A 23,051-nucleotide genomic window follows, 5' to 3' on the forward strand; every position below is an offset into this window, starting at 1 on the left:
GAAACAGTACTTAGGCATGCAGTCAGCATGATTCATATGCAACCACCAGGAGCTTCTGGTGTCTTAGGAGCCTTGTGGGCTGCTGGGATTCCAACTTCACTATATGAATTTACGAGAAATCCTTGACCTGTTCCCTTACAGCTAGTGAATTTTATGGCATGTAAATTATACTCCAATAAAGCAATTTTAAATGACCAGCATTTGGTGTGATCCAGGAATAACAAAACCTGCCCAGTTCCTAGAAAATTGGTCCTTAACCATTTTCCTTCTAGACCCAAAGCACATAGAAGCAGTCAATGCAGAAAGGGAAAGTTGTGGGAGCAAATGTGTGCCCGGTAGCATCAGTTACGGGAAAGGCTGAGGGGTCAACGCTAACTTGGTAACAGTCCCCCCATCTTGTCAGCACCCAAAATTGTGTTTTTGAGCATACCACGTAAGGGGATGATGATGATGATGATGATGCAAGATTTCTTTATAAAGTAAAAAAATATATATTTTTTTTGGTGGGGTGCTGGGGATCACATTCAGGGCACTGTATATGCAAGGCAAATGCTCTACCCCTGAACCCCAGCCTACAAATGTCATCCAGCTGATCCCTCTGTGACGAGGTGCTATTGGGTATTTATTGCTCGGCTACAGTTATAAGCTACGCAAGCAACGTTGAGAATCCATAAGGAGAGGCTTCCTTACCGCAGAAGGCATACATGTGGGAGAGAGAACTTGAAGTGATCTCCTCTTTGGGGGCCTAGATGGTGGGGTAGTGTTCCTCAGCAATTTAAAAGACATATAGACATCATGGCTCCTCCCTCTGGTGTGCACAATTAGCAGCCAGTATATAGAGTCACACACGTGCCTGTCTAGCATACATATCCACGTGACAGCTTGAATATGCGGATGGGGAGGCTCAGATAAAATGGCACTGATGTGAAGCAGTTATTGAACTGATCCCTAAGGCAATTCCGGCCTCCTTTGTATGGCCCTGGAAATTATTTAGGGAAGGGATGCTCGGAGGATGATTATGGCTGGAACAACAACCAGATTTCACATGTCGTGGCTTCTGTCAGGAAAACGGGCTGTGGCGAGAGACCTTAGTGTTGCTAATATTCCAGGAATGGCCATCAACTGTTCCCTCGTCAGGGACAGTTGGCAGAGGCATTAGCATATAGGTGTGGCTGGAAAGATGTCTCCCTCTGTCAAGAGGAATTCTTTTAATAGAGGGGTGGCGAAGGGTGGAGACAGGAGGGAGCCCCAAGCTCAGGAACAAACACTCTTCCAGCTCTAGGCTCCTTTGATATGTCCATGTGCTACCCGTTTGCAGAAACACACGTAAAACCTCGCTAGAGCAGCTCCCTTTGCTTAGGGAAAATACCAATGAGCCAGAACTAACACTGCCCAGCAAGGGCAGCCAGCAGAGCCAGAACACGTGGACCAGAGAACACTTCGCTGTGAATGTGCCTCACCACTTACGGTGAAAGGCCCTGGCAGGGCTGCTAGCTCAGCCTGGGGGTGGCTATGAAGGACAAAGTAGGCGCAGCACAACAAGGGCAGTCATGACCCCTTCAGGTGCATGGCACACCTGCAGTCTCTCTCGGCTTCAGCACAAGTGGACTGGGGTCTTGTGGGTGAAGCTAAGTAACGGCAAAGCTAGAGAGCAGTAAGCGATGCTGCATTCGGGTTTTTGTATAGCTCAGCACATACGAGTAATCACTGAAGTGTTGTCTGAAGGAGTTCACATCTAGGTTTGTCACCTTTTCACCTAGCGTCATGTCCGTCCGTCCGTCCATCCATCCGTCTGTCCACCCGTCCGTCCATCCATCCGTCTGTCCATCCATCCGTCCATCCATCCATCCGTCTGACTGTCCATCCGTCCGTTCGTCCATCCGTCCGTCCGTCCATCCGTCTGTCCATCCGTCCGTCCATCCGTCCGTCCGTCCGTCCGTCCATCCATCCATCCATCCCACTCACCCACACATGCGCTCATCCATCCTTCCAAGTATCATTTTTGTTTGTTTGTTTTTCAAGACAGGGTTTCTCTGTGTTGTTCTGGAGCCTGATCTTGAAACTAGCTCTCGTAGACCAAGCTGGCCTCAAAGTCACAGAGATCCGCCTACTTCTGCCTCCCAGTGCTGGGATTAAAGGCGTGCACCACCAATGCCCGGCTCCTAGTACCTTTTAAACATCCACTGAATTCTAGGCACTGAGCTATGACCTGAAAATGTGGCAAGTAGCACAATTGTGAATCCTGTTTCTATGACAACCTGAGGAAGAGACGCATGAAATCAGTTTTCCCAGAAGGTGAGGTAAGAGGGTGATTTAAGTACAGGGTGTAATGGGAGGGAGGAGTAGAAACAGCTAGTGCAGACTGCTGGGGTGGGGATGAACTGACACAGACAGGCTTTGGGGAAGTTAGCCAAGTATAGCACTATGCGTGTGTAGGTGTGGATAGCATGCTCCAGGAGAGCGCGTATCAAGCCTGTTGGTGGAAAGATCTGGGTGCACTACAGCTCAGTAGGACTGGAGTTCCAAGGATGGATAGAAAATACGGTTCGTAGTATGGGGGTGCATGTCTGTAATCCCAGCACTTGAGAGGCCGAGGCAGGAGGATCACTAAAAGTTCCAGGCTAGCCGTGGCTACCTAGTGAGTTCCAGGACAGTTTGGTCTATATCTCAACACCACTGTCTGAAAAAAAAAAAAAACCTGGTTCTTTGGCACAGTTATGTCATTGAGTCATGCTAAGTGAAGGTGTGGGAGTTGTGGGCAGTCATGAAACCGGGGCTAAATACTAAAGGATCTTGTAAACCAAGCTGAGAATTTAGCCCTCCCTACAGTGGCGGAAAGCGCAAGAACGTGGCAAGGCACATGACCTTTTGAGGCTCCTGGATTTCCTCATCTACAGAGTGGGTGGAGGAGTCAGTCTCGAAGGTTCCTTCTAGATAGGACCAGAGGCCTTTGATCCTGCAGCTCTCCGAGCCCTGCCTTGTAGCTGGTGCTCAGCAGGCCTAGAAAGTTCTGCTGCCCTGACGGAATTAACAACCCCATGGGCCCAAGCACAGTGCCCACTGTGTTCCTGCCATAAATACACCTGGCTCTCTTTCCCTTGACATTTTTCCATCGAGTCCTGGAAATGTTAGTTACCCGGCACCAGATTAACTCAGGAGGGGAAAGAGATGAGCTCATTCTGAGGTTTATTTTCGATAACCCAAGCCTAAAGTGTACCCAGATGGTAGCAGCATCTGAAAACTGGGCGCCACGAGGACTACCCGGCAGAAGCCAAGGCTCCGTGATTGCCACTGGAAGGAGAGCTCTAACTCTGGTTTGCACAAGCCAGAGCTAGAAGATCTGCCGGAGCATTGATGCTGAGAAGCTAGTACTCTTTCCTGAACCAGGGTCTACTTCTGCAATAAGAAGCCTTCCAAAGCTTCCTTAGTGTCTGCTTGCTATGCGCTCTCTGGCCGGATTGCCTACTCGTATTTAGAAGTCCCAAGTAGGCATAATTTTCTCATCACTTCATGGGTTCAGGAAGGCCTGGGCATACGTGCTGTTTAATCTTTTTTTCAACTTAATACAAACTCAAGTCACCTAGGAAGAAAGATGCTTAGCTGAGGACCGGCCACCCTGTGAGTGACCAGTGGGCATGCTTATGGGAATATTTTCTTAATGAATGGTTGATAAGGGAGGGACCAGCCCACTCTGGGTGGTGCCGCTCTGAGGCAGATGGTCCTGAGCTTTATAAGAAAACAGGCTGAGCCATTCTGGAAATCAGTATGGTGGTTTCTCAGAAAACTGGGAATCAGTCTACTTCAAGACCCAGCAATACCACTCTCGGGAATATACCCAAAAGATGCACACTCATACCACAAGGACATTTGCACAACTATGTTCATAGCAGCATTTTTTATACCAGCTAGAATGTGGAAACAACCTAGATGCCCCTCAACTGAAGAATGGATAAAGAAAATGTGGTATATTTACACAGTGGAGTACTACTCAGAGGTAAAACAAAACAAAACAAAACAACCCCCCCCAAAAAAAAACAAAAAAAAATCAAAACCAAACAATGACATCTTGAAATTTGCAGACAAATAGATGGAACTAGAAAAAAAACATCCTGAGTGAGGTAACCCAGACCCCAAAAGACAAACACTCATAAGTGGATATTAGACATAAAGCAAAAGATAACCAGCCTACATTCCACAACCCTAGAGAAGCCAGGAAATTCGGAGAACCCTAAGAGCTCTCCTATATGGATCTCCCTGGGAGATCACCTGACTAAATAGGGAGTATGGGGAAGAGGGTGGAGGGTTAAAGGGGAGTGGGGAAGAGGAGGGGAGCGAGGTGAGAACATAAGGTATCAGGAAGGTCGAGTTGGGGGATGGACAGAGAGGGAGAGCAAGGAAAAAAATATATTGATAGAGGGAGCCATTATGGGGTTAGGGAGAAACCTGGCACTAGAGAAATTCCCAGGAATCCACAAGGATGACTCTAGCCAAGATTCTAAGCAAGAGTGGAGAGTGTGCCTGAACTTCCCTTCCCATGTAAGCAGATGGATGGCTACCTTAATTGTCACATAGACCCTTCCTCCAGTAACTGATGGAAGCAGATGTAGATATCCACAGCGAAGCCCTGGGCCAAACTCCTGGAGTCCAGTGGTAGAAGGGGAGGAGCAATAATATGAGCAAAAAGGTCGAGACCATGATGGGGAAACTTACAGAAACAGCTGACCCAAGCTAGTGGGACTCTGGACTGACAGCTGGGGAACCTGCATAGGACCAAACTAGGCAGGCTCTCTGAATGTGTGTGGTAGTTGCGTGGCTTGGGCAGTTTGTGGGGCCAATGGCTGTAGAGCCAGGATTTATCCCCAGTGTATGAACTGGCTTTTTGGAGTCCATTCCTAGGCTGGGAGGGCCTTGGCCCTGCCTCAAGTGATGTGTCAGACTTCGTGGATTCCCCATGGGAATGGATGGGAGTGGGCTGGGGGAGGGGAAGGTGGGAGATTGGGAGGAGGCGAGGGAAAGGGAACTGGGATTGATATGTAAAATAAAAAAGATTGTTTTTTTTAAAAAACTTTTCTTTACAAAAGGAAAGAAGGCAGGCTGTGTTGTCCACTTGTGGGACTCCTAACAGTGAGAGCAGGGGCTGTCCCTAAGGCTTTGGCTGGCCCTTGGGAGCCTATTCCTCATACCAGGGTTGCCTTGTCCAGTCCTAGTACAAGCAGGGGGAGGTGCTTAGTCTTACTGCAACTTGATATGCCATACTTTGTTGATACCCATGGGAGGCCTGCCCCATTCTGGACAGAAACAGCAGAGAAGTGGATTGAGGAGGAGGAGGCAGAATGGGAGGAGAAAAGGGAGCAGAAAATGGGGAATGGGGTCGGAATGTAAAATAAATTAAATTAGAAAGACAGGCAGAGAGAGAGAGAGATAAAGAAAGAAAGAACCAAAGTTGAATGAGCCACAGAGAACAAGCCAGTAAGCAGTCGTCCCTCCTGTTTCTGCCTCTAGGTTCCTGTTTGAGTTTCTGCCATGACTTTCCTCACTAATGAACTATGAAGCGGAACTGTAAAATGAAATAAACCCTTTCAACTACAAGTTGCTTTTCATTGTGACTGTTATCACAGCGACAGAAAACAGGCGAGGATACCCCTCTCAGGCCACACTTCCAGAAACACAGGAATCTTAGCTAAGGTCGATTCTTTAACATTCTAGAATGACCTGACCAGACATGTAACTTTTGCTGTGAACTCTGACAACTTGGGCAAGGCAGGAGGGAGGCACACTCCGAAGCCCTGCTCATGAGACAGCAAGCAGATGCCTGAAGGGTCTGGAGAAAACTTCCTATGCTCTCAGACCTCACACCGAGAGGACCCAGAAGTCCTTGTGGCAGGCATGGGCTCATCTCCTTAGTCAGAGTGCCCAGGTTCAATGTCTGTCTGCCTTTACCCTAAGAGTGACCTTGGGCCTGATGGAGGAAGGTCATTGGTTAATAAAGAAACTGCCTTGGCCCATTTGATAGGCCAACCCTTAGGTGGGTGGAGTAAACAGAACAGAATGCTGGGAGAAAGAAGCTGAGTCAGGCAGTTGCCATGATTCTCCCATTCCAGACAGACGCAGGTTAAGAGCTTTCCTGGTAAGCCAGCCCGTGATGCTACACAGAATATTAGAAATGAGTTAGATCAATATGTAAGAGCTAGCCAATAAGAGGCTGGAACTAATAGGCCAAGCAGTGTTCAAAAGAATGCAGTTTCTGTGTAATTATTTCCGGTAAAGCTAGCCGGGTGGCGAGAAGCAGCCCACTGCTGCTTCTCACTACAGAGTCAACAAACTGCTTCTTTCCTTGGTTTTCTGATCTCTGCAGTGTATATGGTGAGACCGGTTACCTAGGAAGCAGCAGGTTAAATGGATAAGTTGGCACAGGTAACCAGAGAGCACAGTGCTTGGCACCCAGCGTATGCTGTCTTGAGCACAGGCTGATGTTATCTTACTCTCTATGGCTGGTAGATTTGCAGAATTACTCAATTTTACACCTTAGCCTCTCAGAGATGGGAGCTAACCCACAGACGAGGTGCTGCTGGGATAAGAAGCCTAGACCGACACCTCACCTACTTAAATCTGAAGTAATAACCTAGAGAGCTGTAGAGAGAGTTGCCACTCCTACAGTGTGAGGAGGAAAAGGGCAACCACAAAACAAAGCTGGTCTCAATTCCCTCCCACATCGTGCCGCTGAGCCAACATGACAACATGCCCCCACCTCCCTATGCTTAATTTAGTGTCCTAATTATTTCAGTTGTTACTGAACTTAGGTTTTGACATGATCTGGTTAACTGGAGGAATCCATTTGAACATGATGTGGTCAGGGTTTAATAGTCATCATTAAACTCCTATTTACAAACAACTACTCATACACATTAGATGGACTCTCCATTCACCCACGAATGCAATGAAAAGAAAATACCAGGTTAACATTCATCCTTTCTTATTTGGGGGATGAGATTCTGGAATCCTGACAGAAGCCTTCCAAGTGCTCGGCCACTGCAAGCAGCCTGCTTGTGTCTATACCAGATGCACCTGGAAAGTTCCCTGAATCAGGGCAGCATTGGGGTAGCATGAAAGCTGCTTCCATTGAGATTATGGAGCTGCGCTGGACAATGAATGGGCTATATTCTTCTTTTAAACCATGCAGACATTTACATTTGATGTCCTGAATCCTCTAGGCATTCTGCTGGTACCCATTTATAAAGCAAAGGCAACTCTATAGTCACCAGATAACTTTTGACATTAGGCTGGCTAGAAGTCCACAGGAGGAGAGGAGACTCTAACCACCAAAATGATGCTGTTAAACAACAAAGACGGCGGCTAAAGAAGCCGTGCTGGTCTTCAACATGGCGGCCAGAGATTTACCCAGTGTGTGCACGCCCCATGAAGGCTAGCTTCTCTTGCCATATATGGCCCATCTTATAATGCTGTCTTGTCCTTTACACTGGAGCCCTTCTCCCCACCTTAGCGCCTCTCACTCTCATGCAGTCAGCTCCAAGAAAGGTTCTTCCTGTAGACCGTGGCGTGCTATGTATATTCTTACCTTATGGGGTCAACAACGGTTATCTGCCCAGGTAGCTAACTCTCATCCCGTTCAGTCTTGTTTGGCTCCTACCTTCCCAGCAAGACTCTGTGTAGCTTCCCTGCCATCCCACAGTACTGGCTCTCCTGAGCTTCATTTTCCTCTGTCTACCACTGAGTCCTCTCTTACCTACTGTGTTGGCTTTCTCATTGTTTATCATTCCCTACTTTCTCCCCATTAAAAAGTGAATTCCAGGAAGGCAGAGAGTTTTGCCTGCCATTCACAGATGCTTGCTAAGGCCTTAGGATGCAACCTCAAGACTGCCTGGGAAATGAACGGCTTCCCCGGCTTCCCCGAGTGGAGTCCCTTTCTCTTCCCAGCTCACACCTTGCATGCTGTTGGACACCTCCCTCCTTTGACCCAAAAGTGGTTTGGTGCCTTCTCTCGGGCTGAAGTAAGTGCAAAGCCCACAGTCACCCCCCTGTTATAGCTCTTGGGTTGTGTCTGACCAGAGCTTTTCACACATTGTCCAGGAAGAGGCTTTGGAGCTCTGCTTTCTCACTCTTGCAGTGACTGTTAGCCACCTGCTCCTGTGGCAGCAGGGCTTCGGAGTCTCCGCACTGGGGGCCTTCTAAGGATCACTGGGCAACAGGGCCAGAGGGAGGACAGAACCTCACAGAGGTGGGCTGAGAATCTGGCCTCTGGAGTCTCCCGGGCCTGTCAGGAGGGTTAGGGTAAACATCAAGAGAGCTGGCAGACTTGCTGGCTTCACCCAGTGAAGGAGAGGTGAAACCAGAGAGCAGACTACACTTCCTGCATCTGCTCTCCCCGCCGCCTCCAACTCCATGGCACTACCATCTGAGACAGCTGCGGAGCAGGATTCCCGGGGAAGATAGAAGAGGAGAGGTAGCTCAGAGAAAAGGAAGACTTTCTCTGTCTTGCCCACCAGCTCCTGTATGAATGATCTCATTTCCCAAGACCAGCGCTTGTAATAGCCCATAATTACTTAATCATCCCCACTCCGCCATTTGTTCCCCACTGTAAGTGCCAGATAAACATGTTTATTAGGGAGATAGCTTAAGTTCATAGAAAAGCCAAAAGAATTTGAACATTTCTTTATAGGAGTAGTTTCTATTTTCGTGACGGAGGTAACGTGAGAGGAAGAAAAAATTCGCGAGAGAAGAAAATGGTTTCCTTCTCGAGACAAGTTTTTGAAATTCAGACTTCACCAATGAGCTTTGTTATCGCACTCTGAATCGCTGTGGGGGGCACACCAGCGATGCTCAACCAGCATGTGTGGCCTGACGCTGAGCCCCAGTGCGCCCTGAACCCTTCTGAGGAGAGAGCATGTTTGCTCAGGGTGGAAACTCTGCTCTGAGGTGGCCATGGGGTTTACTTGGTGTGCTAGAGTCAGAACAGGAACTGCTGAGTCGGCGCATACACGAGGTAGGGATAGGTCAAGGTGTAGAGAGAACAAGAGGGGAACATGATATAGAAGAGGAGACAGTTAAAAGGCCCAGTGAAATGTACCTAAAGAGAGGGCATGTTTACAGGAATTTAGGTATCACATCTCATGGGTATATGGGAGATGCAGGAGTGGGCAGTCAGGGATGACTAGGCCATAGGGTTTTAACTGCAAAGGCAAGATCCTCTTGTGCATGTCACAAACTTTTTTAAATCTAAGAGAGAAAATAAGGATGAGGACCTCCGGTAACTTTCCTAAGGAAGTACTGACAGAGGGAAAAATTAAGAGAAACAATTGATCTTGAGCCTGACACTACACCTTAAAGTTGAGGTATGATTTGGGGATTTCAGCTAAAATGTCACTTGATATAAAATACTACCACTAATAATAAAATTAAAAGATACTGGTTATAAAGTAAAAATACAAAAAGCATACTCAAAGAACAAATAAACTTCTGTATTAAAGGTGGGAAAGGATGAAGAAGCAAAATCAAGTTTCTAGTCACTGTGGAACCTACCTTGGAGAGAGGCTTGTAGATCTTTCATGTTTTGGTCTAAAAGCTGCGAAGGAAGGAATCCAGAACTGATCTGGGGCTTGGGGTCTGGCTCTCCCTGGGCCCCCACGGGGGCTGGCTCCTTCAGCCGGTCATCTCCAAACACGGCAGCCCACTCTCTGCTGAACTCTCCTTCATCCAGGCTGGAAGCGCTGAAGATCTCATTCAACAGCAGGAGGTCATCCTTATCCCCACCTTCGGGTTCTGGGGTCCCTGCCATGGGACCCAGGCAAGCTGGTGGAGGCAAAAAAGCACAAAACACATGACCTCTGAGCTCGAGCATCAGGAAGAGCTGTCATGGGGCCCAACTGGGACAAACTGAATGATGGCTGGACCTAAGGGAAAGTAATCACAACAGAGATGTATGTATCCCATGACACGCTTGGTTAAACGGAGGTCAAAATAAATTTTGAATTCTATATTTCCTTGTCCCCCTTCATCCAAAGCAAATCCTGTTTTTGAGCATTACACTGAAACATGTTCTAACACACACACACACACACACACACACACACACACACACACGCACACGCACCCATCTAGGGTTTGGGTTTTCCCTTAACATAAAAGCAGATTTGACAAAACATTCCCCAGGTCTGAAACGAATCCAGGGCTGAAAGCTGTTGGTGATCTTAGTTCCTTGTTTGTAAGGTTTCCCAACTCTTCCCACACAAGCCCTCAATCCACGCTGCCTGCCGCTGGAACAGCCAACAAACCGTGCGGCAGCCTGTCTTGCCACCCAAGCTGGGGAGAAACCTCACCACGCCCTGGCCCAGGGGAGCATGTCAGGGGATGCATCAACAACCAAGACAGATGTCTCTGCAACAACAGCTGCAAGAAGCAGAGGAAAGGTGGATCTGGTGTGCCTGAGAGTAGCAAGCAGAGAGCGACAGGCTCACTTCGTGGGCCGCAGACAGAAGCGCTGACAGCTGGCAGGGAGCCCTCGTCCTGAGGGGACGTAGCCACCGGCAGCAGACCTTCGCCAGGCCCGAGAGCCAGCGTGCAATGTCAGGAAACTGGAATACTACACTGGAGTCATCAGCCCGGATGACTGTAGAGACACCCATTCTCACATCTGAGCACTGACCAGACACCGTCCAGTACTTACTTACAAGGAGAGTGGACACGACTCTCAGAAATCCCATGGCAAGCTCTGTCATTGAGGTTTTCTACCTGTTTTAAGACTGGGGGCTGAGGGGTATATCAAGTGCTGCTTTGTTTGTGGAATCTAATTGCCACTTGCAAACTGAAACCATTTTTTATTATATCATGGTTCCTATGTTTTTCTGAGCAACATTGAAATTCTGATGATCAGGATAAATAAAATTATCAGGTTTTCCTCAAATATATTCACAGCTATGATGATTCTAAGGTTATTGTTTTAAATAAAGCTTCTCTCTGTTCTTCTGCTGGATCTGTTTTCACCCACATGTAACATAAAGATCTAGAGATTTAGGGGATTTTTTTTTTTTTATGAACTCAGCTAACTGGCTATAAATCAAGAAAGGGGGAAAAAAATCTAGTAACTCCTATCACCGTGGTTTAAAATAGTGGCAAAACATCACTTTAATCAGACAAGTGCCTAATTTAAGCATTTTTATTGTTTATGTTATCAAAGACATTTGCAGCCAGACATAGCCTGTAGGCGTACTATGAGAAAAGCGGCAATTTGGTTCTGTGAAGAGGCTTCCCTGCACAGCAGGAGCCAGCAGGCTGGGCAGGGAGGTAAGGCAGGCTGCTCACCTGCACGCTGCCATACAGGAAGACGCTGGGGAACAGCACCCACAATGTATCAGGTATGTCCCTAATATAAGCCTTTACTTATGAATTCTCTTTCAGTTTCTCCCAGACTCGCCGTCTTAACCTGTGGTTACTTTTCAAATCTCTGTACCTCCTATTTTCTGCTGACATTGGAGTACCCAAACCATTTCTCCTGGTTTCCTTCTGGCCTGGTTGAAGTCATATGATTACTGAGTCAAGCCCACATAAATGAGACCTGTTCGGTTGGACCTTGAGTGAGTTAGCAATGCGCTTTCCTTGGACAGTCATTTCAGTATGAACTGGGGAGGCGTCACTGTGGTGGCTGGGATGGCTAAGATCCCAGTGAACACAGAACAACGGATCATAAGCATGGTGTCCTCTACACATAAGCCGGTTATAAAACTTCTATTTCATGTTTAGTGTTTAGGCTTCATGTCTTGGTATTTAGCACAGACATGAGTGGCTTCTGCTAAGTAGCTTCTCTTCCCTTTCCTTCAGGTGTTTTTCCCTGAGAAGCACACTGTCTCTCTGTGATCTTGGTCACCCACTACAGGTGTGTGTGTGTGGCTGGGCAGGTCGGAGTTCGCCATCTTCTCAGGCCACAGTGACTGACTCGGGATGACATGCGCGACAGGTGTCTTTGTATTTGCTATATGAAAAGTGGATGGAAAAAGACCCATCCTTCTTTGGGTGTCTCAGATCCAGAGAAATAAATCAGAGGCTGCTAGTGAAAATTAAGTCAACATGCAGAAGAAAACAATGTCAAGAGGCAGAAAGGGAATTTAGACAGCACTCAGCCAGTCCCTGAATCTCGCTTGAGTCAGTATAGTGCGGAACACCCTCAGTTACATGGCTGAGAGCGCTTTAAGCAAAAGTCCAACCTAACCCCTTTCAACACAGGCTTCCAACCTTATAACTAAATGAATCCCGTGCCTATCAAACACAAACACTTCAGTCACGGAGCTGAGGAAACTTTCTCAGGAGTCAGTCATAGATTCAGGTTTCGCCCCTACTGAAGTTCACCATTGAGTATGGTCTGTTATTATCATTCTGCTTGTTTATTTTAAAATTTATTAATAGAAAGTTGCAAATAAAAACGTCATCACATCCTGGCTATTTAACAGTTAAAGCAGGCCGCACACTGAACTGCGTTCCTCTAAGAGAACTTATTATGTAGCTAAAAGCAAGGAAACTGGCACCGACTTGAACCATAAAACCCAGAAACCTCCTGATTATTACACTGATAATTAAGATGCCTGAAATTACTATGCATAACTTGTAAGAGAACCTTAATTACAAGTCCAAATGGACAGGTTTAGGTCTGCAACCAGGCAAGTCGGGACTTGAGGACTGAAGCTTGTCAGCAGGCCCCGGAGAACTGAGCTGCTCTTATCTTTGCTGGAAACTACCACTCAACCAGAGACAAAGAAAGCACGGAGAGATGCCATCGTGTCCTCGGGAGAAGGCTGGTCAGCGCGTCCACCCACACAGACCAACAAAGACGGCTACCGAGTTGTGGGCCACAACTTCCTTTGGCTCGGCGTCTCCCAATGTCTGCCTCCAATCCAAGTTCTCCAACTCCTGACCACAAAGTCTTATCTTATCCTTTGTGGTGTGCCTACTGGTAAGTCAGCTGCAGCTCCAGGAGACGGCCTCCCACCCTGTTCCTTTGCCTACACCAACTGTGATATCATTCCTTGTCCAAACACTTGCCCATGCACTTCCGGGCTAAGGTGTAAGGTAGCTCTCCCAACGGTGGCATGCAGGATGCCCGTATGCTCTGCCAGTGATGGAGTGTATTAGGGCCACCTGACAATGTTGTCTCCCCAGGGAGGAGAACTGCTTTTCCTTCAGAACATAGGTAGGGTTTTGTTTTAGTTTTTGTTTTTTCTGTATGCTGACAGAGAACTGACTGGGTTCTCACACACAAACTAGGAACGTTTTGTGAACATGTGACGGTTTTTATGACCAGAGTGCTCTTCGAGGTACCATGCAGACACAGAGGCAGAATGGCCAAGAAGCCAAAACCACCATATGGCTCTCTTGTTCAACCCTGAGAAATATGAAGCCTGGGGCCTGGGAAACATTCCCTAGAAGAACTGGTCCTGAACCAGTGAGTTCTAGACTGGAAAAAAAAAAAGCCCCAAAGTAGAGGAAACTCAAGTTTAGGCAGAGTGTGGAAAACTGGTCCAGATAATGCTTTTGAAATCATACCGAGTTTCATGACCTCAGCATAAACTAGGGGCACAGAACACGGAAACAGCTACACAGTCAGAAAACGAGAACACAGGACAACAAAAAGATAAATGTCACTTGATTTACCTTCATCTGTGTGAAACAGGAAGGCTGACTTCTCTGGGTTTCTCCCTGTTCCCCACACCCCACAGAATGACTAATGTTAAAGGCCACAGGGCTGCAGAGCCGCTGAAACCCCAAACACCAACACTACCCTCCTGTCACCCAGAGGATGGCGGGGGGAAGACAGCAGAAAACCACCTGACACTGTCCACACAGAAGAACGGTTCTCTGCCTCTGCGAGCAGATTGTTCTTGTTTGGAACTGAAGAATGCCGCTTTCAAAAACTTCCTTCGGGTTTAAAAATCATAATAAATAAAAACCTCAACTGACAGGGGCCCGGGTGGGGTAAGTACTCATATGTGCTTTCTGAAGAAACAAGAGTAGCACACACAAAAACACCTGACTGTTACAACCCAGCCCCTCCGTTTCAGTATTAGCTTAGCAAGTCACCTCGCTCCCGACAGGGCAGGAGCAAGTTGTTAAGAATCTCTATAGGAATAATTCCATGTACAGCACACTACTACACGGCTATGAACATTTATTTTATTATTTATTTGGTTTCATCAAGCAGAGTTTCATGTGGCCTGAGCTGGGCCTCAAACACGTCCTGCAGTCGAGGGTGGCTTTAATCTCCTGAACTTTAACCCTCTCCCTCCCAGGTGCTGGGATTCCAGGTGTTTGCTGACACACTCCTGCCTTCAGTAGTTCTTTTAGAAGCTTATGTCCTTGGGCTGGGGGTGTGGCTCAGTGGTAGAGGGCTTGTCTAAGGCGTTAAGGACGAGCTCTTCCCAGCACTCTGAAGAAAAAGCGCATAATTATTTCATGAGGTGACCCAGGTTACCAGCATTTCCCAGAATGCTGAGCGGAAGGGAGGAGGGGTTTATGAGAGCAGATGGAATTTAGCACTTGGTCATTGTTTGTCCTGAGGCAAAGCAATCAGATCTCTCACGTGACAGTAAGGATGACTACAGGTGACAGATCAGCGACTTCAGAGAAGCCAGGCAACGTGGGATAGCACATGGTCGCTGTGGGCTAAAGGTTATCACCTAGACCTCGGCTAGCTGCTGAATGAGCTATCATCATTACACCTGGCCGGATTTAGAGACACAAGCAGTAACAGAGTATAGAAAGAAAACAAACATGTTTTTGTAATAAAGACAACAGTTTTGTTCTGCTTTTTAATTGGCCTAGACCTTCTGTTTTTGATAAAGGCTTAGTGACAAGATTTGGGAAGTTGAACTCATTAAATTTTCATCTCCTTTGCACTACATCTTTTTGTTCAGTAGGATGTTATTTGCGGGGAGGGCCCAACTTGAGGAAACACAAAGATTTCTGCGTGCTCTAATTCACGAATCCAGGCCACATGTCATGTGTGGTATATGGTGACTTCAGATCCATTTTCAAGATCTTACAATGCCACCAATATTTTATTAAATGTTTTTATACTGTGTGGTCAAGCATTGGTTTTCTATTACTTTATGATTTAGTAGAAGAAAGTGGAGCTGGGGCTAGAGGTCCCAAGTCTTATAAAATCAGCCATCCTTGGATTAAGTGCTTTTGATTTCTTCACATCGAAAGTTTAGCGTACTACGATCCGCATTTTAATTCAGAGTTTAGGCTGGCGGCGGCTCTGAAAAGACATGCATGCTGAAGTAGCATTCTTTTTTCTTTAGTCACCACAAGTTCCCCGTGTGTCAAGAGCATCTTTAGACTTGTGGTTTAGCGCTGATACCCCCCCAGTGGGAGCCAGGGGAGAGCTCTGTGGGGCAGCAGCGATAAAGGACCAGGGTGGCTTATGTGACATTGCATTTGATTGGGGAGTCCCGTGACTCCATCTTTTTGCCTGAGAACCAGTACTTGTACGAGGGAAGAGCACATCTAGCTTCATCTTTAGAGCTAAAAGCAACGGGGCATGAAACTTGCTTTCAATAAGCAGACGTCAATCTTCATCTGATGGGCCCTGGCACATGAGGAAGCTGTGAAAGCCAGCAGAGCCCTTCTGAGTTAATTCCCTGAGGAGGTGCTGGCTCTGGGGCTAAGGTTGTCACAATCTATCATTACTTTAAAAAAAATCCACATCTTTTTTTTTTACCCCTTACAAAGGGAGAGGAAGCAAGAACACGGACTCCTATTTTCTGTGTCTGAGAACGAAAGCTCTAGAAGGCTGGGGGCATAGAAGAAGCACTTCGTTGTCAAGATGGAGTATGAGCCAGTTTACAGAAATGGGGTGAGTTTTTAAAATATAATATTCTATTATCGTCTATACTAGTATAAATATACTACCTATTCAAAAATCAAGTCTACTAGAATAATAAAATTAAATAGAGTTAGGAACAAAGGAAAAACCATATAGACAAGACTCTGGGGTTGGGAGGAGTATCAATCCATCAAAATAAGTTGGGTCACGCATATGATTATGAATACATTTATTAAATGTTAAGAGTTGTTGAAACTGGGTGGCAGATACTTAGGGCTTGCTGTACTATCTCATTTTAGTAAGATTAAAATATTTCAGTACTCTAATTTATAAAGGATATTTTTATTCCATTAAAATGTTTTATTCTTAAATCAGAGGGGAAAGGTCCTTACAAAAATGGGGGCTACAAATGGCCACTCACACTGTTTGTTCATTCATTTCATTACTGGTGTGGTTTCTGGTTTACCAATCTGCACCATTTTGATGGAATATTGCAGAGCATGATGCCTTCAGTAAGGCATTCACAAGGCAAGGAGCCTTCTACCTGTGAGTCTATATTCCAAGTCCTGGGAAGTTCTTGGCAAACTTAGAGTGACTTTGTACCTTTGAGAGATTCTTTTTTCTCTAACACTCTGTGGATTCTGTCCATACCTTGACGGATAATCTTGAGTTTTAACTGGACTGGATTGACGGCCACGTAGGAGACGATTAAGGACACCTCTAGGAGTGTCTGTGTTTCAGAGAAAACTAGACCATGTGGGCTTTGCCCTAATCAAGCTGGCCCACTGACTGACTCAAATTTTAAGTAAACAATTGGGAGGTGGTGGAACCGTGGAAGTGCTGAGATGAAGGAAGTGGCTAGCTGGGGGCGTGTCTTCGTGCTCGTTCCTTCCTGTTGCTCCACTTTCGGGCCTTTCGGGTGAGTGGCTTTTCCACCATGCTCTTCCTCCACAATGTTTCCGCCTTGCCACAGAGTTAAAAAGCCAGCAGACCATGGACTGGAACCATGAGCCAAGATAAACCACCCTTCCTTCCTTTAAATGTTTCTCCCAAGCATCTTTCACAAGAGCAGACCGTCTAACAGGCCAAGTTCAGACCGAGCTGAATCATACCCTGGTTAACTCAGGTCCACAGGGTGGCTTGGGTCAGTATCTATGCTCTAAAGAACCTGTATGATCAGGACAGAATGCCAATCTCCAGGCCAAGGGATTTTCTGATGTTTGGCTCAGAGTCTCAGGGGCATTTTGGACTCTTAATAAATCATTTAAAGGAAACCTTTGTTTGAATGAAAAGCAAAGACTAGGACTGATTACACAGAAACTACTCAGTTTCCTTAGATCGCCCAGTACCATGAGTGTCATCTAAATTCAGGGTCCTGAACTCTATTTTAGGTGGTTATTTAGTAGCCTGAATAAGATTTCTAAGTCTGATGGACCTGGTTTACTAAGGTTCAATAAACATACAGCACTGTATACCATCTAGAGGACATTCCCAATCCTCCTTTCTCAATAAGCCATCATTCCAAGAGTATTCCTGCATCAGAAACCACAAAATAACCTTTCCATACCTGAGTTCCATTCCTGACAGTTACCTGGCAAGGCTACTATGCTTGGTCCCATTTTACAAGCAAGAACAACTGAGGCTTACAGAGTTTGTATATGAAGCAAATTAGTTAAGGTCATTGATGGAGGAACAAAATTCAGAATTTTCACATATCTTATTTGAAAAGTTAGTTTTTCTATTACAGCACAGTCCCTTTGTCATAATTTTCAGCTTTTAAGACGTCGTCTAAATAATAATAACATACATTTTACATTTTGCTTGAGCATAGGTAAGATAACTTATAATGACTGTCACCTAAATTTTTTGTTTACAACTGTAAAGCTATTAAAAAGATAACTATTGAGTTTTCTGGCACCAATAAAAGAGAATTTAATTTAATCAAATTATAAACTTCAAAGAATGTGTAAATCTTACCTTCTTCGGGTTTCATGTCTAATAGTTCATCTATCGGTCCTTAAGAGAAGAGAAAGAAAACAAATTATTAGTTAACTCCATTTCACTCGGAGTTTGAATAAATCATTAAAACTGGGAAGTCTGTCTTTAGATTACCTGAGCATGCGTCGTGCGCAGGGCTTTTGTCTATAGAAGACAGAGTACTTTTCTCTTCTTCAGCTGAAACACAATGTATGCAGTTGGTTATGAGCAGCCCACAGTGGTACATTTTTATAAGTTATGTGTGAGGTAAATACACATTGTTAGAAAGCATGCAAAGTCTATGCTAGCTCATGTAAGGCAGTGGTCCTCAGTTTCCCCTTTACATCAGCTATTGGCTCTCAATGAATTTAAATCTGGGGTCTCTGTTGATTTCCAAATTTAAATCTGGAATTTCAATTTTATTTAATTCATTTAACTAAATTTAAATTCGACATTTTCAAAGAATCTCTGTTTTGTTTAATAGATAACCCACACGATACTCTATTTATCATTCTATTTTCACCCATGGAAAATGAATGACAAGTCATTGGATATTACTTGGTGTCACTAACAAATATTAACCACATAGGCCTAAAATGAAAAAGGGAATACTGAATTCTCAATAAAGAATCTTTAGTTTTTAAAGACTGAAAACCCTGTATTCTCTAATTCTGAGGAAAGCTGCAGATACGCTAGAAAGACCAGTAGACGCCAAGGGTACGCCTGGTGGGTAAGGCGACGAGCCGATGGTGACAGAAGGCTGGGGGCAGGTAATACTTTGTATGACACTCTAATGGAAGAAACAGGTCATTTCATATTTAAAATACCCATCAAATATGGAGCACTAGAAGGAAACATTATATCAAGTGGACTTTGAGTGATAAGGGGGCTTCTATTTAGGCTCATTGATTCTTATAAACACCATGCTGGGATCGAGTGACGCTAGTTGAAAGTAGCATCTGCAGGGACTAAGGGACATGGGGAAACTCTGTCCCTTGAACTAACTTGGCTCATAATAAGCAATCAAGTGTGGCTGTACAAGCGTGAGTAGGCACATGATAGGACAGTCTCAACTCAGTTTGCTCGTGTTCACCAGACCTTCAACAGGTCCCAGAATAAGACAGATGCCACTTTAATGATAATGGAGTCGAATCTCAAAAGAGTATGCAAATATCACACCAATTAAATTATATAAGAAAAGAGAAACTTTGCGTTTTCATATACTGTACAAATCTATATAGTTATATAGATTTGAAACTTTTCTATGAATATAAGAAACTGGAGTTGACATTTTCCCAAAGAACTAAGTATGTTCTACTCTATGATCTTGAGTCCCAAACAATATTCATGCCATAGGTTCACAGAAGGGCACTGAGGTTGGAGGCCTGGATCAACACAGACGGTTTGTCCAGGGCCACGAAATCAGGCCTAGGCCTTACTTTTCTCAGACTCTAGAATTTTGCTTTTCTTACATTTCCTAGTTCTTCTGGCTCATTCCTTTGCTCAAACATATCTTTTCCTTTGACAAGTCTTACAATAGCAAATGGCTTGGAAAAGTGGAAAGAGCCAGGGTGAAGAGGAATGGAGCAGAAGAACAGTTCTGGGACTTGCTTCACACATGTCCTCTCCTGGCTCAAGGCAGGGAAGAGGAGACTGTGTCCCCAGGAGGGCCTGTCTGAACAGAAGGCTGGACGATTTCTGTGACCGATACAACATCTTTAGTTACCTATATAATGTCAACCACCTTTCCATCTATGGAGATTTTAACTCCTGGTGAAGGGTTCAACACCCATACATATTGGTTTTACTATCATTTTCCATCGTCTGTACCTTTATGATAAGGAGTCAACAGAAAATCAGGCAGCAGTTCAGGAGCCACATCAGAGTGGCACCTCCCAGTGCGCAGAGCCTCCTCCTAAGGTAGGCTTCAGTTCACCTTGAGGTAGCTGGTGCCACTCCTTAATGTAGCCTGAGGATTCACTTGGGAGGGCAAAGTCAGGGCAATTTTGTCTCCAACAATGAGGAACACGAGGAATGCCCACCTAGAAATCACCACTGAACACACCTGGATGTGATATCAAGATTGCACTAAGACCTGGAGCTAGAGCTACCTGTTGGGCTGGAACCTCAAGCTCACTCCTGCTTGATCCAGAAAATCCCACTCCTCTCTCTCCAAACCCCACCCTCTCAGAGAAACTCCAGGAAAGAAAAGGTGCCAACAAGCCCAGTTCCCCATTCTTGGCGACCACAGCAGTTTTTCCCCTGAAGTTGCCAGCAGCCCAATCTCCGCCAAAAGTGCTAAGTTTTTGACCACACTTGGGTGTAAACCCACCTTATGGCAAATAGGCCATCACCCCTCAGCTGCAGGCTATATAATCTCCCTGCTTTGGTTTGCATGTGTGACTTTTTCTGCCTGTGTCTCTGGGACCGGAGAACTCACTGGGGAGTTGCTTTGCTTAAAGAAACCTGTTCTTTTATTTTTTTTTAAATTCAGCTTAAGCTGGCTTGTCATAAGGAAACCTATTATCATGATACAGAAATTACTCCTCAGAGCAGTCCAGAAATCCTATCTCTTGGAAAGGGGTGGCTATTTGCCATGTCCCACCACAAGGAGGATGCCGAAGTTTCTGGTTCAAACCACACAATGTCTCTTGGTACTACTAAAGGGTTGGCAGCACTAATATCGGAGACTACAGGAAGCAGATTAATATAGCCTTTTCTTAAGATGGAAAAAAAAACAACCAAGAGGTAATTTACCAGAAAGAGAAACAAGTTGGCTGTTGTACATTCCAGCAGGGTCTCTGAAGCAATGGAAATGGAAATTAAAACTTACCCTTACAAGGAGAGGATTCTTTTTGCTGGTTCTCATCCTCCAAAGAAATTAATCTTAAAATAAAAAGAAGGCCGAGTTACACAGTTCTGCCAATTTATGTTTATGGTATAGCTATATTCGTCAGTGCAGTATCTATTTCTTCATTTACCGCAACGCCTGCCCTTGCACACGCACGCACACACACACGCACGCGCGCGCACACACACACACACACACGGCAGGGGTAGAGGAAGAGAGATGTAGACACAGAAAGAGGCATCTATTTTCTGCGGAAGAAATAGCACTGCTTGCTTTTTGTAACACAGCATCTTCATACATGAGCATCCCTTCCCTCCAAAACCCAGGCGTGCTGGCCCGTTGGAACAAACTCTTCCCAGGACTTTGCAGGCAGACCCTCCAGCACCCCCCACCCACTTGGTACTTCCTGGCGTTTACCTGCTATTTCTGAACAAAATTCCTCATAACTTTCTACGGTCATTTAGAACAGTGACTGGTATGCTTTTGGAGCTCTCAAAGAAGACAGTGCTAAGACACTTGAGAAACCCGAATTAGTGAAAGGAAACCCATCGAGAGTCTTATGCAGTTCTCTTCTGAGTATCTGGATTGCATTCACTTACATGATAAAAGGGTGCTGTGTGGGACTTACTCTGGCGCGGCCTCTAATGGGGCTCACCACAGTACCTTACCATCCCCAAGCTACAGCTCATTCTCTACAGTGTGGACACGGTAGGTTGAATACATGGTGGATCCACGGGAGAAGGGCTTCCACAGAGAGCGCCTACACCATGCCAGCATGCGGCAGCGTCTACACCGTGCCAACATGCGGCAGCGCCTACCCCATGCCAGCATGCGGCAGCGCCTACACCATGCCAGCATGCGGCAGCGCCTACAACATTCCAGCATGCATCAGCCCCTACACTGTGCCAGCATGCAGCAGGCAGTCACTGGTTGCTCCTTGCCAGGAGGCAATTGTGCAGGTCCACATCACAGCCTGTGAAAACTGGTCTGCATTCTGCACCAGAGAAACTTTCCAGGCTTTTCTTTAAAATTAAAAACGGGCTGATGTTGGGAACAGATATGTCTACAGAACTAAAAGGATATCCCAAACTTTCTGAGAACTAGGGTGAAAATGTCAGCCTGTCTAACCAGAAAGCTGTCATCTAAATGGGAGGTGTGTAGACAAGGCGTAGAGTGGGGAATGATGGCTCCTGTGCTTTCCTAGGCCAGCCGGTCCAGAGCAACAGGCTACCCATCTCCGTAGACCAGGCTACCCATCTCCGTAGACCAGGCTACCCATCTCCGTAGACCAGGCTACCCATCTCCGTAGACCAGGCTACCCATCTCCGTAGACCAGGCTACCCATCTCTGTAGACCAGGCTACCCATCTCCGTAGACCAGGCTACCCATCTCCGTAGACCAGGCTACCCATCTCCATAGTCCAGCCTACCCATCTCTGTAGACCAGGCTACCCATCTCCGTAGACCAGGCTACCCATCTCTGTAGACCAGGCTACCCATCTCCGTAGACCAGGCTACCCATCTCCGTAGACCAGGCTACCCATCTCCGTAGACCAGGCTACCCATCTCCGTAGACCAGGCTACCCATCTCTGTAGACCAGGCTACCCATCTCCGTAGACCAGGCTACCCATCTCCGTAGACCAGGCTACCCATCTCCGTAGACCAGGCTGCACATTCAAAGTTCCTCTCCCTGGGTAGATTAGGAATCAGGTGCCATTTGCTGCATAGTCACTTTCGTGTTTCGAAATGACAGCAGGTGAGAAGTGGAGGCCGGGGAGCCACTTCCTCCTGCACTCTGGGCTATCCTCTGCTTCAGAGAGGAGAGCAGAAAGCCAGAGGGGTGAGTGGGAAAAGGCCACAGTCCCACATGGTTCTAGACTCCACGCATGGCTAAGCAATTTCAAAAGCCATAGACTTCAAGAAGAGGAAAGGTGGGGGGATTCCCGTGTATGATCTCTTGTGAGTGCTGTTGACAACAGTGAGGGCCAGAACCAGACAGCAGAGAGCCCGTGGAGCCGTCATGGGGACACCTGACTTTCTATCCCAAGGACAGGGTGACCCCTGGGTGTCTGTGGGCTCACTGGGCTTGGCTACGAGGACGCACTAGCCTCACCTGTGAGAAGGACGCACACATCCAGAGGAAGGGGCTAGGGACTTACTGCTTAGGCTCCTGTGTCGCAGCCTCCAGGCTTTCCCTCCGCGGGGTGCTCTTCTTCCCTTCTTTCTCAACTAGCTTTTTCATAGGATCTTGTAAGCTCTTGATTGTAAGACACAGGTAGAAAGAAAGAGAGAAAACATGGGGGGGGAGGAATGTTAAAGAAAAGTCATCAGTAAAACTATTCACCTGCAGTCAGTGCTTGTACCCGCACCCGTGGTCCGAGGTTTGTGGAGGTT

At 46.2% G+C, this 23,051-nt stretch overlaps 1 protein-coding gene across 10 annotated transcripts in view; it reads right to left on the reverse strand.

The window, feature by feature from the left end:
- The window catches only part of Ica1 (islet cell autoantigen 1), a 138,081-nt gene that overhangs the window by 3,842 nt on the left and 111,188 nt on the right, over positions 1-23,051 (reverse strand). For all 10 annotated transcript variants that reach the window (XM_075953402.1, XM_075953405.1, XM_075953400.1 and 7 more), the window contains exons 9-13: positions 22,817-22,914; positions 20,640-20,692; positions 17,942-18,004; positions 17,807-17,845; positions 9,538-9,807 (exon numbers count right to left, since the gene is read on the reverse strand). In XM_075953402.1, the coding sequence (XP_075809517.1) occupies positions 9,538-9,807; positions 17,807-17,845; positions 17,942-18,004; positions 20,640-20,692; positions 22,817-22,914 (523 nt within the window). The remainder of the gene's footprint in view (positions 1-9,537; positions 9,808-17,806; positions 17,846-17,941; positions 18,005-20,639; positions 20,693-22,816; positions 22,915-23,051) is intronic.

Source organism: Microtus pennsylvanicus, chromosome 19, assembly GCF_037038515.1.
Source record: "Microtus pennsylvanicus isolate mMicPen1 chromosome 19, mMicPen1.hap1, whole genome shotgun sequence".
Taxonomy (NCBI): domain Eukaryota; kingdom Metazoa; phylum Chordata; class Mammalia; order Rodentia; family Cricetidae; genus Microtus; species Microtus pennsylvanicus.